This window comes from Emys orbicularis, chromosome 4, assembly GCF_028017835.1.
Source record: "Emys orbicularis isolate rEmyOrb1 chromosome 4, rEmyOrb1.hap1, whole genome shotgun sequence".
NCBI lineage: Eukaryota > Metazoa > Chordata > Testudines > Emydidae > Emys > Emys orbicularis.
Window position 1 is genome coordinate 149,441,764 of NC_088686.1, and position 18,017 is coordinate 149,459,780.

General features: G+C 53.3%; 2 protein-coding genes across 2 annotated transcripts in view; both read left to right on the plus strand.

Moving 5' to 3' along the window:
- The first annotated feature begins 295 nt into the window (after positions 1 to 295).
- DCLRE1B (DNA cross-link repair 1B) lies at positions 296 to 3,354 on the plus strand. Its single transcript, XM_065404377.1, has 4 exons — positions 296 to 484; positions 1,045 to 1,210; positions 1,603 to 1,785; positions 2,186 to 3,354. The coding sequence occupies exons 1-4, from the start codon at positions 296 to 298 to the stop codon at positions 3,352 to 3,354; spliced, it is 1,707 nt and encodes a 568-aa protein (XP_065260449.1).
- An 11,934-nt stretch (positions 3,355 to 15,288) lies between these two features.
- HIPK1 (homeodomain interacting protein kinase 1) overlaps positions 15,289 to 18,017 on the plus strand; it is a 34,927-nt gene continuing 32,198 nt past the window's right edge. The window contains exon 1 of the mRNA XM_065403609.1: positions 15,289 to 15,357. The gene's annotated coding sequence lies outside the window, so the exon portion shown is untranslated. The remainder of the gene's footprint in view (positions 15,358 to 18,017) is intronic.

An 18,017-nucleotide genomic window follows, 5' to 3' on the forward strand; every position in this document is an offset into this window, starting at 1 on the left:
GCCCCTCACTCCCGACCAGCAGCCCCCCTGCCCTGACAGTGCCCTGCACTCCCATTCCGCACCCCCCCACCTATGTGATGTGCTCCTTACTCCCGATCCGCCCCTCCCCCCGCACTGCCAGTGCTGCTTGCTCCCCTTCTGCCCCCCCCAGCCCTGCCAGTGCCCCTCATTGCCGACCCACAGCTCCCCAGTAAACTCTGCTGATGCCCCAGAACCCCAACCTTGGGGGCTTTAATGGTGGAAATGTGACTCTGTTTTGCAGTGCGGTGTCGTTCGCTGGCTAGGCGCCCGGGCCATGAATGGAGCTCTCATCCCAGGCACGCCCATTGCAGTGGATTTTTGGAGCATCAGGAAAGCCAGCCATGCTCGCTTGTTCTTTCTCTCCCACATGCACTCTGACCACACAGTGGGGTTATCCAGCACCTGGCACCAGCCCATCTACTGCTCCCCCCTTACGGGACGAATCCTGCACCACAGGCTGAAGGTAGGAGCCAGCCCACGGGGTCAGACAGCAGCTCGGGGGGCCAAACCCAGGGCCATGGTTTGCATGTCACTTGGATAAAGCTGAGCGTTGGAAGGGTGAGAACGCAGTTACTGTGTTTGCTACCCAGGAGTCTGTGATGAGGAAGGGGCGTCTTGGGACCAAGCTTTTGGCGTGGGGAGTTAAGAATCGCTGTTTTTCATAATGAACAAAGAGCAAGTCCGACTGAGAGCGATCCGGCCGCAGAGCTCTGCCGTGCGGCTTGCTGAGGAGATGAGAATGGAGCCCATCCCTCGGGAGACGCTCTGGTCGGATTGCGGTACCCGACTCCTGGAGCAGAGCGTTCTCTCCCATGGGGCCAGCTGAGGGGGCCTCCTGCCCAGGCAAAGGCAGGGCAGGGCAGGGAAGTGCCTGGGTGAATAGCGGAATGCAGCCCAGGGAATGGGGTTGGGCCCCAGGGCAGCTGGTCAGCTAAGGGAATGGGGAAGGAGGCCTCATCCCTGTGTTGGGAGGGAGCGGGTCTGAGGCCGACTCCACCTGACCAGCCCTGTGCTTCCTTCCAGGTGGCGGAGCGCTGGATCCAGCCCCTGGAAGTGGGCCAGAGCCACCTGGTGGCCCTTGATGAGGTTGGTAAAACGACCATGACGGTGACCCTGATAGATGCCAACCACTGCCCTGGCTCAGTCATGTTCCTCTTTGAGGGCCCCTTTGGTGTCATCCTCTACACAGGTACGAGCCCCCATCCCGGGGCCCGGAGACCCCCTTTGCCTTCCTGCCCAGCTCTGGGCGTGTTTTGTTCTAGGGTCCCTGCCAGAGCCCTGTGCTTCTACCACAGGTCACCTCTGACCTTTCCCGCACACCCCGGGCCCTGCCTCCTGTCTTGGGGTTTAGGGGCTCGGAAGGGGAGTCCCGCCAGCACCGCCCCTTGAGGAGAAATACAGGTCACTCACCAGGCCAGGAATCAAACCTGAATCATTCAGGTGGCAGCCCGGGCCTAGAGCGAGCAGGCGGTGAGGCCTTGGCAGGCAGAGGCTCTAAGCCAGATCTCTGCCGTAGTAGCGCGTGGACCACCAGGCTGTGCTCCCACAGTTCTATGTGTTTGGTGTTTTGTCTTGTGCCAGGTGACTTTCGTTACACTCCCACCATGCTGCAGGAACCGGTGCTAAGGAACCAGAAACGAATTGACGTTCTCTACTTGGACAACACAAACTGCGACCCCCTGGGCGACCTGCCCTCCCGCCAGCAGGCCACCCAACAGATCAAAGAGCTGATCAAGGCCCACCCAGATCACGAGGTCAAGATTGGTGAGTAGGCATCACGGCATGTGGGTGGGGCTGGTTCCAGAGCCAGGGACTGACTGTCTTTCTGGGGCACTCAGTGCCTGATGGGAGGGAATCGCATTAGGAGGGGACACGCGGTGGGAGAGGTACAGCAGCTCGCTGCGCCGGGGTTGTGCATTTTGACTGGCTCAGAGGACAGATGTAGCTAATTTTCATTCCTTTGAGGTGTGCTGCGTGGGGCAGGTGGTGGTTTTCCTTCCCCCTCCAGCGTAGATTGGCAGGACAGGGCCTGTCTCTTCCTGGGTGCTGGGCCCAGTAACCTATAGGCCGCTCGCCCGCATCCTGGTAATGGCCCCTTCTTGCTGCCTTTGCAAAATGCTGTTTAGGTCTGAGTTCCTGAGCCCCCTTGTTTGCTCCTTCCCAGGGGTCTACAGCCTGGGCAAAGAGTCGCTCTTGGTGGACTTGGCCTTAGAGTTTCAGACCTGGATTGTGGTGAGTCCCAAGAGACTGGAGCAGATGAAAGTGCTGGGCCTGGTGGACGTCTTCACTGCTGAGGAGGGGGCTGGCTGGATCCACGGTGTGGACATCTCTGAAATCTGCTGGGAAGCCATGATCAGCTGGAACCAGCAGCGCCCCACCATTGCCATTCTCCCCACCAGCCGCCCAGTGAAGATCCCCCACCCCAGCGTTCACCTCGTGCCCTATTCAGACCACTCCTCCTTTTCGGAGCTGCTGGAGTTTGTACAGTGGCTGAAGCCCTGCTCCATAGTTCCAATTGTCAAGAGAAACGTGTGCCTGCCGTACTTGGAGAAATACCTGAGCTCCAACCACAAGGCGTCACCTGAGCCCGGGATTCCAGAGTCTGGGCAAAAGTTCACACAGCTGAGAGAGAGCAGGGAGCAGCAAAGAGCCACCCAGCAGCCTGTGCCTACGAAGGACTCCTTTGCATTCCCAGAGAAATGTACGGACTGGCTGGAGCATTTCGGGGATGTGACGATTGGCCAGCAGAGCTCCTCAGAGCAGCCTAGGGACCCCAACACCCGTTTGCAAGGTGGCTCTATGTGTTGCAGGGGAGAGAGAAAGGGAATCAAAGTGGAGTTATGCCGGCTGCATGGTGCCCAGAGGCAGCTTTTTTCAGCACAGCCCAATACACAGACACCTGCCAGAACGCAGCCACTGCCGCCCAAGGACACCGGTGCCCGGACGTCCCAAAGCAGCACAGAGGGCACAGCACGGTCACACACGAGTTCTTTATCCTGGCAAACAGGAAAGAAATACGCCTCCCACGCCAGCCCATGCCAGCCTCCCCTGCGGGACTGGGTCCCCTTAACGCTGGCCTCTGTGCAGAAGAAGGCCGCTTTCCCCTCACACAAACAGAGTTTAACCTTCCTGCAGACTGAGGAATTTCTTCCCCCAGGAGCAGCTGGTGACCGTGTCACCCTGGCCAGCTGGCCCCCTGTGGCCAGCAGTCATGTTGCCTGTGGGCTTGCGGAGGAGTATTTGATTGCTCCATTAAACACCCTAAAGCAATACTCTGCAGAGAGCTTTGACCGGCAGATCGAACACTATTTCAGGAGAGAGGAGGGGCCCTAACAGCAGCAAAGGTCCTGTTCTCCCAAGTGTTGTGTCAGTGTATGCTGTCTGCCAGGGCTGCTCTGAGCCAGCCGACAGGAGATGGCCCAGCTCGGGGCTTTACGCTGAAAGCTTCCCTTCCGTTGCCTGAGAGGAGAATGGCAGAGTTTGCAGCAGCTCCTAGATTCTCTTTTTGTTGGTTTGTTGAACGTTCTAAAATTGCAAGTTTGTTGTGTCATTACTGGCCACAGTATGAGGATGACTCCCAAGTACTATCTGTGAGCCTGTCCGTGTCCTGGGGTGTCACCCTGGCACTCACGCAAACGCAGATCCCAGGAGGACACTGTTCGCTGCACCTTATGGCAAAGGGGATTGGAATGGTTCCTGGGAGGTGAGCCGCAGGGGGCGTGAGCTGCCAGGGCGGACTCTGCATTCATGTTCCCATAAGACGAGAGAACCATTCTCCTGCTTGACAGCAAAACAAGAAGGAAGTTCGAGAGCCCCATCCTCTCCCCCTTGCTGTTTGCATTCCTAGCTGCTGACAGGGATTGGTGTGTGCTCAGCTATCCTAGGGGCTTGGGAGCTTGTTTTAAAGAGACAGTGAAGTGAAGAGCTTTCAGGCCTCTCTGAATCGCTGTCAGGCTGTATTTAGAGACACTAACATCACAGACTTGTGGGAAGCTCTCCCGGGCGACACAGCTGCCGTCCCATCCTGATTGGGCCAGCTTGTGGTTGGAGCTGTAAATGCTCTCTTGTGTCACGAACTGGGACAGGAGGAATTCTGTGAATTCCAAGGACTTGGGTCTCTGGTGCAGTTTGTTGCATTGTTTGGAGTGTCTACGTTCATTTGTGAACTGTTGTTTCTTCTCCCTCCAGCCCTTGATCCTTGTGCCCCATATCAGTGAGTCAGACCAGAGCGACAGCCCCCGGCAGTGTGCAAACTCCAGGCACCTTCGCTGGGTTAAAAGTCACGGAGTCTGTGGCTCTTTCAGTGCAGCCAGTGTTAGCCATGCAGCCGGCCGAGTTGAGAACGTGCTCACTCTCTTGCTGGGTTAAGCTAGACTCTGAAGGAAGCGATCGCCACCTTTCGGTTCTGCGGAGCTGGACATAACCAGCTTCGCTCTCCTTGGTGTGGGATTTAGGGACAGCTTAGCTCAGCTGACCTCAAGGTGACCCTCTGTGGGCATTTCCTTTACTTGTACCTGCTTGGGCAGGTGGCACCTTTGTAGTTTTCCTAGACGAGTGTTTGACCTGCTGCTTTGTGCCTGTGCCAGCAGCGGGTGGGGTGCGGGGGAGGGGGCAGCCTTCAGGTTCTTAGGGAGCTACTCTTAGCCCAGTAGGGTTGAGGTCCCAGACAGGCTGTCCCCTGGCGAAAGGGCTTTGCTGCCACCCCCACATTGACCCCCCCCGTACAAGTGCAGTGAGGGCTCTCAGCGGAATGGCTGTCTGCCCAGAAAATACCCTGCCGTGGGCACTGACACACCCGCTGGACGCCAGGGAAAGGTGTGTCCTTCGGAGCCACTGGGAGCCCTCCCAGGGTCTCCTCTAATTTTGTTGTCTGGCTGCTCCTGGCTGTACAGAAGGAGGCTGCAGCACTGGCCTTCCCTCCCTGGTGCCTGAGGAGCATCTCGTGAATCGCTGTGTCTGGGTTAAGCTCTGACAGTGTGTGGAGAAAAGTGTTATTTATACAAAACTCAAATAAACCAAGTTGAACAAATCTGGCTCCTGTGCTGCTGTCGTGGAGCTGGTATAATCAACCTGTCCCGTCCTAACTTCCTGTCGTTCTTGGGGAGGCACAAAGCTGCAAGCAGCCTGAGTACTGCTGGATAATCTCCGGTTGTTCAGCTAACCAAGCCCCATGATCCTCGCGGTGCTAGCTGAGCGTCAGCGTGGTGTTTCCAGGTGTGCGTGCTGCAGAGCCCTGGCTACGCGGTGTTCTTTCAGACGGGGCTTGGCAGGAGCATTAAAAACCAAGTAAGGTTTATGACTAGCGCTGTGTCTGCCAGGGACCTCAGATGTCCAAGGAGGGACCTCACCAGGATGGGTCTGATCCCTCCCCTGCCAGCCGCCCGTAGGGGTGCGGCTCAGAGTCTGCGCTGGAGTCACTGGAGACTGCGACCCACGTCAGCCTGTGATGTGTGCGAGCTGGATTACAAGCACCGAACTCAGCCCACCCAGAGGCTGCCCAGCAATTTCCTTGGGGCCTTGAGGGCTGCTCCTAACCTGCACTAAATGAGACACACAGGCCCTTCCCATCACAACTGGCTCCCCATCTCTCTGGGCCGCAGGCCATGCTAAGATGGAAGGGGCTTGCTGTGACCAGCCCTGTGACAGAGCAGGGCAACAAACAGTGGCATAACTCTCCCACGTGCCATCCCGGAGGCACCCCCGCACGTCAGCCACGTTTGCATGGGTTCTGCAGGCCTCCCTGCAGTGGGGTTTGGATGCGCACCTGGCTAGCGCTAGATTATGTGTGTTGGACCACAGGTGCGAGGCATGTGGTGGTGGCTGAATTCAGCTTTCATCTAAAAACCAAAACTTGCTCTCATGGTTCTGAAGAAAAGCTTGAGCCCGTGACCCATGGAGGCAGTGGGGTGACATCTGCCCGAGCCTGCAGGCAGCCTCCTTCGGACGGAGGCTCAGCAGACACAACTCTAGAGCCAGGACCAGGCAGATCAGGCCCTTCCTGCTCAGGCAGGACCCCCAGGTGAGAGGGGTTCAGGTGAAGCGCTGAGTTTGGTGGGATCGGCTGCCCCTTGGTGGGGCTCACGCTCCCATTCTCCCACGGCCTTGCAGCTCCACAGGTCAGTTTTGGGTGATGGCTCCCATGCACCATCCCCTTGGGGCACCAGAATGGGAGTTTGTGTTGACTGCCCGCCTTTCAGGACAGGCTTCGCTCAGCAGTGGAACAGGTAACAATGACATGTTTCAATTGTCCGCCAGGCAGCTGCGTTCATCCTGCTCCTGGAGCCGAGCAGGGTGGGTCACACGGCAGAGCTACTGTCTCAAGCTAATCGAAGGCTCAAGCAGACCTTGATGCACTGGCTACACCCAGGTACACGACAGGGTTACAAGATTTTCTTCACAACTATGAGGGCCAGAGATTTTTTTTCTTTTACATGAAAACCGATGGCACAGCTACACTACAAACTGCTGCAGGCACAAGTCACATCAGCGTAAAGCCGCTGCAGAACGTGTGCTGCTTGTCTGCATGCACGCTTGGCTCCTTGTGTCGGTGCCGCGCGTGCTCACCAGGAGTCCTTGTGTCAATACACGGTGAGTGCACCATCGGTAGGTGTGTTTCTTTGCACCCAGTGTGCATCTGGCCACTATCCAGTGCCCTGTCTTTTGGGGTTTTGACAATGCATGGTAGGGCTGAAATGAGTCACGCACGGGTGACTGGGAGCATGCAACTTTTCCCATCCCATAATGTTGTCTATATCCTGGAAACACCATGGTGACGCTCAGCTGGCGCCAAGCTGTGGGTGTCACTGTCCCCCGGCATGGAGTGGTAGGGGCAGGGATGCCATGTGGAATATTGGAGGAGGGGTGTGTAGAGAGGAGTCCCATTTTCCAGGCTCCTGTTCTAACCGCTAGACATGTCCCTGCTTTTCTGAGTAGCTGTGTAGTTCTCTTCTGCCATTTGCTGTAAATGACCAGTGTGGTTTGAACAGTCGCAAGGATCCTGCCCTCAGGTTTACAGCCCTGGCTGTTAGTCCCCTGCAGTAATAAATAAACTAGACCGACCCCTGGGTTAATGGCTCAGCCAAGTGCTATCGCTGTCTTACTCTTCAGAAAGTTAACCCACTTCTTTCCCCCACCCAAACCCAGTGACCGTCCTACAGGCTGAGTGTCTGCTCCCAGCGGCTGAACACAGTGAGAAGCTGCAGCGGAAACTCTGGGTTCTGCTACTGGAACATAAAAGGTATTTCCTGCCATTTCAGTGGATGTGACTTAAATTACATAGGAGCAGGGGAACCTAAAGCCTCTCCCACAGGTCTAAAGGGCAATACAATTTTGCAGGAGAGTCTGAATGATAGAAGTGAGGGAGATCTCAGCCACAAGGCTGCCTGTGCGTGAGGCACATTCAAGTGCTTCCCAGAGTGCCAGATGGGTGTTTCTGCTTCTGTTGGACTCCAAGATGCCTTTTTCTGTGCGACAGCTGCCGCTCTGGGGAGGGCCTGTCACCGTGCCTCCGTGGGTCACAACTGAGAATACCAAATTCAGGGCAAGCTGCTGGGAAAAAGGGCTAACACACCCCAAAACTCTTCCATGAGAGGTACCAAACCAGCAACAAAATAAACTTCTGTCTCACCACATTGGCTAACAAGAAGTCACAAGTGCAGCCTCCTTAGGTATTCCAGTCCTGGATTCCACACCCAGACACCAGATTTAAAGATGAGTGGTTATTTGAAACTAATTTCATCAAACAAAAGGGTTCTTCTGATCCCAAAGGACCAGCCACATAGCCAGGTCAATATATAACTCACATCTTCCCCAATAAGCATGCTATTGCCAATCCTTTAGTCTTTAAAATCTAAAGGTTTATTTATGAAAGAAAGAAAGGTGAGAGTTAAAATTGGTTAAAGGAATCAAATACATACAACAATTGCAAAGTTCTTGGATCAGGCTTGTAGCAGTGATGGAATAAACTGCTGGCTTGTTAAGTCTCTGGTTGCTTCCAAATAGTTGGAAAGTAGGCAGTCCCTTGGTTAGAATGCTCCCATTAGTATAAATCCATAGTCCAGAGGTTTGAGCAGAAAAGAGGCAAAATGGAGGTGTTTCCAGGGCCTTTTATAGCTTCTGCCAAGTGAAGGGAAACCCATTGTTCTGACTGTGGAAAATTACAGGGAACAAGATGGTATTTGGAATCATATGGGCAAGTCACATGGCCATGCATGCTTCACTTAGGGCTTGTCTACACTGGCAGTGTTAAAGCACTGCCACGCTTTGATAATGTAAATGAGGAGGTTAGGTTCCAGGGAAATACAGTATAAGTTTTAAACAAACAATTTAATACAGGTTTCAGAGTAGCAGCCGTGTTAGTCTGTATCCGCAAAAAGAACAGGAGTACTTGTGGCACCTTAGAGACTAACAAATTTATGTGAGCATAAGCTTTCGTGGGCTACAGCCCACTTCTTCGGATGCATAGAATGGAACATATATTGAGGAGATATATATACACATACAGAGAGCATGAAAAGGTGGGAGTTGTCTTACCAACTCTGAGAGGCCAATTAAGTAAGAGGAAAAAACTTTTGAAGTGATAATCAAGATAGCCCAGTACAGACAGTTTGATAAGTGTGAAAATACTTACATGGGGAGATAGATTCAATGTTTGTAATGGCTCAGCCATTCCCAGTCTCTGTTCAAGCCTAAATTGATTGTATCTAGTTTGCATATCAATTCCAGCTCAGCAGTTTCTCGTTGGAGTCTGTTTTTGATGCTTTTCTGTTGCAAAATTGCCACCCGCAAGTCTGTCACTGAATGACCAGACAGGATAAAGTGTTCTCCTACTGGTTTTTGAATGTTATGATTCCTGATGTCAGATTTGTGTCCATTAATTCTTTTGCGTAGAGACTGTCCGGTTTGGCCAATGTACATGGCAGAGGGGCATTGCTGGCACATGATGGCATATATCACATTGGTAGATGTGCAGGTGAACGAGCCCCTGATGACATGGCTGATGTGATTAGGTCCTATGATGATGTCACTTGAATAGATATGTGGACAGAGTTGGCATCGGGCTTTCTTGCAAGGATAGGTTCCTGGGTCAGTGTTTTTGTTCAGTGCCAGACTTTGGTTCTAAGAATAGATGTAAAATAGTGCATCCAATAAGATCTGCAGCAGCCATGGATCCTTTAAGATAAACTCGTCCCTCTCTGCCCTTCTCATCTGGGTCCTGAGCCACTTCCTGAAGAGGTTTTAAACGTGACTCAGAACTTCATCAGGCCAAAATGGGTTAGCCAGCCAGTGAGAACAGGACTAGAGGGTGTTAGGACCATGCTATGGCATGTGTTTGGTGTTGCCTACATTCAGCATGGTTGTGAGACTCCATAACCCCTGTCCACACCCTACATTCTATTGTCATAACCTTTATACAAAGATTTGTATATTTGAAAACTTATAATTTGCTGGTCATTATTGACCTGATAAATTGTGTGTGGCAACACTGTTTGTGAAGTTATAAGATTCCACCGTATGGTGTTAACACATGTTCCAAACAGTGGTTGGCAAACAGGTCTGTCTCAAATAAAGGAACATGTGCTCTGCTTAACTTGCACATACGCTGTAAACAGGCTCATCAAGAAGGAAGGGCAACAAAAGAATCTCCAACAGGTGAGGAAAAACGGCAGCCAACATCCTTCCCCGAATGAGACTCCTTGTCTCCTGACACACATACACACACTCTCTCTTCATCAGTTCACTGCACCAAAAGGGACAAAGGAAACAGCCACTGACCCAAGAAGTTTGGTCAGTAAGAACTGCTGAGAGCATGCAATGAGAAAGCTTTGCTTTGAATTTAACACAGTTTAAGTTGTGTTTTAGCTTGTTTTTCTTGTAACCATTTCTGACATTTAATGCCTCGTTGATTGTACTCACTTAAAATCTCTCTTTGTAGTTAATAAACTTGTTTTATTGTTTGATCTGATACAGTGGGTTTAAATCAAAGTGTCTGGGAAATGCTGTTGGGGGTAACAAGATGGGTGCATATTTCTATTGATGAAATGATGGACTTTATATACACTTGCATTGTCCAGGAGAGGGCTGGGCAGTACAGGACGTACATTTCTGGGGGGAAAGTTAAGCCTGGGAGTGAGTTGGGGTCACCGTGCAGTATAACCCAGGTTGGTGAGAGCCAAGGTGTGGCTGGCTGGCTGGCTGCAGCACACAGATGTGGCTGGGAGTGACTTGCAGGCTGTTTGTGAGCACTCCAGACTGGAGGCTAAAGCAGCAAGGCAGTGTAAAGGGCAGCCTGGGTTAGAGGGCAGGCGTGACGCAGCTACTTATTAGTCTGGATTGTACCCTGGGTATGTCACAGTGGTATTAAAAATGCCTGCACTCTGCCATAATACACTGGAGCTGAGTCAGGAAGGAAAACACATAGGATGCAGCTCTGCTGGTGATACAACAGAGACACTGGTGTAGATAGAGCATTTTTACCACCACTTTTCACAGTATAGGGCTGGAAACACTTCAGCTCCAGCTACACTACCCACTTGGCTCTCATTGGTGTATCATTACTGAATGTTGCTGTAACACAGATTCTTTTTTTTCTATTCTGGATACAAAGCTTGTGAAACCGGAAGAATCCCACTCCCCACCTTCGCAGATAACACTGATTCAGGGACTTTACATCATTTCCTGTACAACATGTCATAGGTTCACGATCAAGTTGAACTAACTTAAAGCAGAAATTCTCCCTTTTATGTCATTTCTTGAATCTGAGCCTCCACTTTCAAATCTGCATTGAGGAAATAATGCTACACGTAGTTAAAGGCATTTCTTAGTCACCTTCATAGTTATCACTAAAGAGGAGCATTTAGAACCTCCTATAAACCACGGGCTGTCTACGGTTCTCTGTTTGATAAGTGTTGGGTGCATCTCTGGCTGGCTCAGTCAGGCCTGGGGATTTCTCTGAGGAAGTCACCACAGTCTTCAAAACCTGATTCTTATCCAGTTTCACTTTACAATAGACCAGGTGCCAGCCACAGCACGTACAGTCCTGCAGTGACAAGTGACTAGTCGGGACAAATCTTGCTGCACAGTGAGCCCACTGGTCCCTAACTAGAAAGTCCAGGCCTCTGCAGACAGCTGACAAGCCGATGAGGAGAATATTTTCATGTTGCATACAGCCTCTGCTGGTGCCAGTCACGGTGCACAAGGTGCCATTTGTGACCCAGTCTGTGGTTTCCAGTCATTATTGCCAGTGAATGGGGGGTGCAAAACACTCTGCAGGAGATAAAGTGGAGTCGCTTCCTTTTCACATAGCCTCCTGGCTGCTCATGTGAGGCTGGGGCATTGTGTCCTTCACTGTAGACACGGAGGAGATTCAGAATTGCATGGGAGCAGAGCAGGAAGCAGCAGTAAGGTGGGTTTCCATGGGTCCATCTTTCAAGGAACACTGAACTCACCTCGTTAAGAGATCAAGCCAGAGCCCATTGAAATCAATGGCGAGACTCCCGTGGACTTTGGTAGGAGTTGGCTCGGGTCCTAGATATAGCATGCACCATAAAATCTTACTCTGGTACTGGTTGCACAAGTGAAGAAACGTGGCCCATAGAAACAGCGCCCCCATTCTGCCCCGCAGGACACAGTTCTGCCACAAAGACGTCACAGTGTGATTTTGTTAGTGACAAAGAATCAAAATGCCAATTGGTATTTCCTGAATCTCAAACCCCCTTAATCAAAAGACTAGCACCCCCTCAGCCCCAGCCTTCATTAAGGCAGAGTTAAGGTTGCCCAGTGCTGCTTTGTGCCCTTCCAGAATGTGGAGAGCCGCTAGACTTCAACCTCTGTAAGCTAGGCACTAGAGAGTCAAGGGACATGCAAAGCAACCTTAACCCCTAGCTCTGGCCAGAACCACTGGGAATGGTTCGGGGGGGGGGGAGGGGACATACACCTCTACACGGATAGAACGCTGTCCTCGGGAGCCAAAAAATCTTACCGTGTTATAGGTGAAACCGCGTTATATCGAACTTGCTTTGATCTTCCGGAGCGCTGCTTTACTGCGTTATATCCAAATTCGTGTTCTATCGGGTCGCATTATATCAGGGTAAAGGTGTAATAAGTAGGCCTGAGGCTCCCCTTGCCCAAGTGACAGCTTTGCACCACGCGCTACACCATGCCAGCATACCAGGTTTTCAAGCAGTTTGCAGACCCGTGGATTTTCGTGCACTTGGACAAGGGTAAGGAGCTGATTTTGGGGCAGGCTGAATTCTTGGAGCCCCAGAACCAAACGTCTCGGAATTTGCACCACAAGGGGCAAGGGCTGCCATGTGCAATGTAAAGGGTGGGGGACAGGGTTTGGGGAGGGCATGGCTCTACTCCATAGAGTACACGCACTGTCTGCTTCACAATGGATTGGCTAAAGATGCTATTTAAGACCCACCTCTTCCCTACTTAGCAGCCTGACCCCCCTCTCTCTCACAGGCGCATTGCAGGCAGGGAGCTGGGTTCAAGGCTCTTTGCCTTCCCATGAGCCCCTACACCCACCCGCTCCCAGGAGCCTCCCTCAGCACTTGAGAGAGAAGCTCCCTGTGGTCCCCTAGAAACAGGAGCCCCTGCCTTCCCCCCATGACCCATGCACTCCCAGGAACCTCAGCCCCCCACTGCCTCCGCCTCCCACCCCCATCCCACTCCTTACCCCCCTGCTGCTGAGCCTTGGGCCCGGCCAGCCTGCTGCCAAGATCCCGGTGCCAAGAGGAGCAGGAACCTCAGCTGCTGCAGTTTTGGCACCTTGGGGGCCCAGCACTTAAAGTGGGCCCCGGATGCCATGCTGCCCATGCTCCTGGCCATGTGGCCTGTGTGCCAGAGTAGGGAGATTGCTGTATGACTCCCCAGTGCGGCCGTGCACACCTGCAGCTTACAGTTGCAATGTGCCAGGGATATATTGCAACCAGAAAGGCAATAGAAAAACCAGCCCAGCCACGACTAGGTGGCAACCCCAACACGTGCTTAAAAGTGGCTGGGCGTGGGTGGCCTCCCCAAGCTCCAGGGCCTCTACACTCTACTCGGTTCCTTGTTATGCTAGCGCAGGTTTCAAGCCACACTCCCTAGATGGGTGGATTTTGCTTATTAACGTCTACTCCTTATTGGAGGACCGTAGGTGAGGAACCCTTGACCACAACACGCACTGCTAGCTCATCCCCCAACCCTGGTGTGGCACCACAGATAAGCCTGCACCAAGCTTTCCTTCTTCACGGGGGAAAAAGGGCTGTACAAAATTCCGTTTGTGTTATTGCCCCACTGTAATGAGGTGCAAACCATCACTGCAGAAAACAAATCACAAGACTTCTGATTCCTGATGTGATGGGCACCATGGTGAAAACCAGCTCAGTTAAGGGCTTGTCTACACTCAAAGCGGGGCCACGTTAACTAGTCCAGTGCAGTTAACAAAGCAACACCCGGCTCCATAAGCTCTTCCCCCAAGCCCAGCGTGGCTGCAGCGATATCAGCATGAACGTTTAGTCTGGTTTAAAAAGGAAAACGAGCTGCGTGGCTAGCCAACACCTTGGGACTGATAAACTTGCATCCACACTAGGGCTCAATCCAGTGTTAGAGTACTCTAACCACTGTACCAAGGACCAGATTCAAAACCCACCGAAATCACAAGTTGTTTCTGAGAAGAGTGAACTTATCCCTGTTAACTTCAAGGCATGAGCATGATCCTAGCCAGGTTTTTAAGTGACTTTCTTCCCAAGAGATGCCCATCCGGAGACCCTGACAATCAGAACCCTTTTCTCTCTCCCTTCATTGCATTCTAGACAAAGACACAGGGAGTTCACACGGCAGCCCCGCACCCACAATTCACTAGAGAATTTCCCTCCAAATGAAGCATCTTTTGTCTCACACGGACTCTGCAGTGAGGTGACAGTTGGAAGAACCAAAGGGCCCGGGGTTGGGGTGGGGGGTCTGTACTGCCCGGGGGTGGGGCAGGGGGTCGGGGGGGGGTCTGTACTGCCCGGGGGTGGGGCAAGGGGTCCGGGGGGGGGGGTTCTGTACTGCCCGGGGGTGGGGCAAGGGGCCCGGGGGGGGTCTGTACTGCCCGGGGGTGGGGCAAGGGGCCCGGGGGGGGTCTGTACTGCCCGGGGGTGGGGCAGGGAGTCCAGGGGGGGGGTCTGTACTGCCCGGGGGTGGGTCTGTACTGCCCGGGGGTGGGGCAGGGGGTCGGGGGGGGGTCTGTACTGCCCGGGGGTGGGGCAGGGGATCGGGGGGGGGGCTGTACTGCCCGGGGGTGGGGCAGGGGATCGGGGGGGGGCTGTACTACCCGGGGGTGGGGCAGGGAGTCCGGGGGGGGTCTGTACTGCCCAGGGGTGGGGCAGGGGGTCCGGGGGGGGTCTGTACTGCCCAGGGGTGGGGCAGGGGGTCCGGGGGGGGTCTGTACTGCCCAGGGGTGGGGCAGGGGGTCCGGGGGGGTCTGTACTGCCTGGGGGGGCAGGGGCCTGGCGAAGATCAGGGCTGTGGAAGGAGCCGGGGAGGCCCCTGGAGACGGGCTGACCTGTGGCTGCGCCTCTCGCGGGCCAGGGGCAGAGTCTGAGGTGAGGAAACACCAACAGCCGCCCGCTGGGCTCAGGGAGCGGAGCAGCGCCGCGCCGCGCCGCGCCGCGCTTACCTGGCCTTGCTCCGGGGCCTGCTGGAGCGGGAGAGCCGCGCAGGGGCCACGTTCCCATGGCACCACGGCCAGGCCCAGCGCGCCTGCCCGGGTCCTTCCCCCGGGGGGCGGGGCTCAGGGCGCCAGGGCTCTGGCCACTAGGGGCACGCTCACTGCTGTGTCAGGCACAGCGCGGCTGGAGGAAGGGACGGAAACCCGCAAGGGTCCGTCCTAGCGCCCTCGGCCAAAGCCGCTTGCGTCTTGGGGATGCTTCCGCCTCAGTAGCACCACGGAGGCGCCTCGCTTCCGCCTCGGTAACCTTGATGGCGATGGGCCGAGCCGTCACGTGACCCTGGTTCAATGCCTCGGCGCTCGGCTGTTCCGGGGCTGGGCCGCGTTCGGGGCTCGGCTGGCTCAGTCTGGCGTAGGCAGCCGAGGGCCCGGAGCGCAGCGGGAGCCGGAGCCGGAGCGGGCTGAAGGGAACCGGGGTCCGGCGAGCGGCGGGGGCGCGGAGCGGGGGGAGCCGGGCCAGGCCGGGCCGTGGGGCGAGGCGGGGCCTGGCGGCGGCGGAGCGGCCTGGAGGCTCCCCCCGGGCGGGGCGGGCCTGGACCGGCGGCCGCTCCGGGGCTATGATGCGCCCGCTCCGGGGCCCCGCATCCCCTCGTGTCCCCCCGGCAGCTCCAGCCCGCGGCTGAGACCCCCCACCAGCGGTGAGTGCGCCCGGGCCTTGCGGCCTGCTCGGGCCGGGCCTGCCCCCGACAGGCCGGGCGGAGGCAGCCCGGAGCTCCGGCGGGAGCGGCTCCCCGCCCGGCCCGTGTATCGTGCTTCGCGCGGCCCTGCCCCGCTTGTGCGCCGATCCGGGCCGGGCCGGGCCTGGGCGCTGCGAAACAGCGCGGCCGCGGTGCTGCTGGCCGGGCAGGGCCGGGCCGCTCAGGTTTGTCTGCGCTCCGGGATCCGCCTTGTGTAACTGCCCGGGCGGGGTGAGGCCCGTGTTGTCCCCGGCGCGGGGTGAGGCTTTGTGAAATACAACAGCGAGAGCTTTAAGAGTCTGTTAAAAGCTGTTTATTGAACAGAGCAAGCAGCTACAAGTTGGCAGGATTGTTGCCTGTGTTCTTTGTCTACGTACCACATACACTTCCTAAGCTGCGTTTGCTTTCGGTTCATATTAGTTTGCCGTACAAACCAAAACCCGAGACAGCCAAAAATAATCGCTCATTTGGAGAAACAAAACTCTGACAATTATTCAAGAGGCACCATTCAGTTATTCCACTGAATCAGTTAAAAAAAAACACTTTATAAATATCTCAAAGCCTCTAATTTTAATCTTTAAAAGCTGATTGGGAATAACTGGTCTTGGTTCATTCAATTTTAAGGTTAATAAGATAGAAGTATCTGTAACTCTAAATCAAAGAAGCTGTTTTGTAGGCTACATTTGACTTTTTAAAATGGGGTTGGGGAGTTCCTAATTTAGAATTTGCTGGGATTAGAAATGCTTCAGAACATGAGAATAAGGAAGCTATGATAGTATTGCTGTGTAAACCCACTTTTGTTAAAATATAATTTAGCACCAAAGCTCACAGCGCTCCCTAGAAATAGGCCTGTATAAATGTCTGCTGGCATGGCCGTGGTGTTCAGGCTGGCGAAGGAGTGACCCTGACTGGCACAGTGGTGCCAGCAGAAGCCCCTAGAGTAGATGCAGTTTTACTACTTTTTACAGGTCTCGCTTATTTTGCTCATGGAGAGTTGTCCTATTCTATTGGTACAACGCTTTGCTGGTATAGCTTCGTCCATGCTCGGAGCACTTTGCTGGTATAGTAGGCGGGGGTAAAGCACTCCCAGTGAGGATACGGCCGTGATTTCAGATTGTGAAAGCCCCACTCCATTTAAAGTGTACACTCTGAATATGTAAACAACTGTTCTCTGCCAAGTGGCCCCTCACACAGTAATCTGTATGCATAGTGCAGTTTCTTTGATGTGGGAGATTCTGGTTTGGTTCCCCACTTTGCCTAGTCTGTACTGGGGCTATACAGATGGGGGTGGAGAGAAGGCTGTTGAAGCTGTTTCACTTCAGTAAGAGATTTCTATGGGCCAGCTAAAGGATTAGACTCCCTCTATGGTCCAGTGGCTAGGTAGGCCATCCCTGTTCAAACCCTTTCTTAGGGAGGCAGGCACAGGACTTGAACCAGCATCTCCCACTTTCTAGGTGAGTACCCTGACCACTGCACTAGAGAGGAGTTCTTATGTTTGATTCTTGCATTGGCCCAGTTAGTATTTGATTAAAGTGGAACAGCTTCAAGTGCCCCATAGCAGACTATCTCATAGCCCAGCATTTAGGTAGTTCGCTTGGCGAGGCAGGAGATTACTGTTCAAATCCCTTCCTAGCAGGGGAATTGAACCAGAAGTCCCTATATGCTAGGTGACCATCCAAACCACTAGGCTAGAGAGGGTGCCTTGTTTTTGCCCAATTAATATTTAATGAAAATGGAACAAAGTTCTAGACTGGCGCCTAAATGAAATTTAGGAAAGGAGACTGTTTTTTGTTTTTTTTTAAAAGACCGTGTCCATCACTCGAAGAAAATGACAGTTTAGAATACGTCTTCCAGCTGCATCTTCGGGTCACTGGTCTGGTCTGGGTCAGTAATGATTGGAAGGCATTACCATCTGGAATGAGTTGGTGGTCCTGATCCTAGAAGACAGGGACTGGTCATAAGACACTTCTCATAGATATGTCATTCACCTTAATGCAAGTAGGATTTTATTTTCTTTAAGTAGTAAGGTGGATTTACTCATCTCTTGCTACTGGTGATTGTTCCATTGGCAGGCAAACCTAGCTAATAGTTTGCATGCCTACTTGATTGTTTTGTTTTTTTTAAATAGATTGCACCAGCACCTAAAATGCAAGTATAGACAAAATACCTTCCCCAGAACGGTTACATTATTGTCTGTCTAGGTCATTATACTGACAGTATTACCTTTCAGATTTCTGGGGAATCTTCTATAGAATATTGTATTGTGTCATCCCCAAGAGACTCAGATTCAGTTATGAATTGCAGACTTTGTATCTATTCCCCCCACTCTAATGTGTATTAATACTGAGAATTTGTGGTTGGGTTCTGACAGTAGAGAGACAAGGTGGATGATGTTCTGACTTGTCAGGCAATAAAATGAGTGGCTTATTAGGCAGCTCTGAAGACCCAAACTTAGTATTTTCCTTGGAATGCAAAGAAAGGAGATTTGGCTTGTGTCTCTGCACAAAGCCTAACAACAGAGGATTTGAGAAAGGAGTTTCTTAGCTTTTTTCAGTTGTCAACCCTCCCATAATGTAGAACAGAGGGAATCTGTATTTTGGGCATAATGTGACATGCAGGGT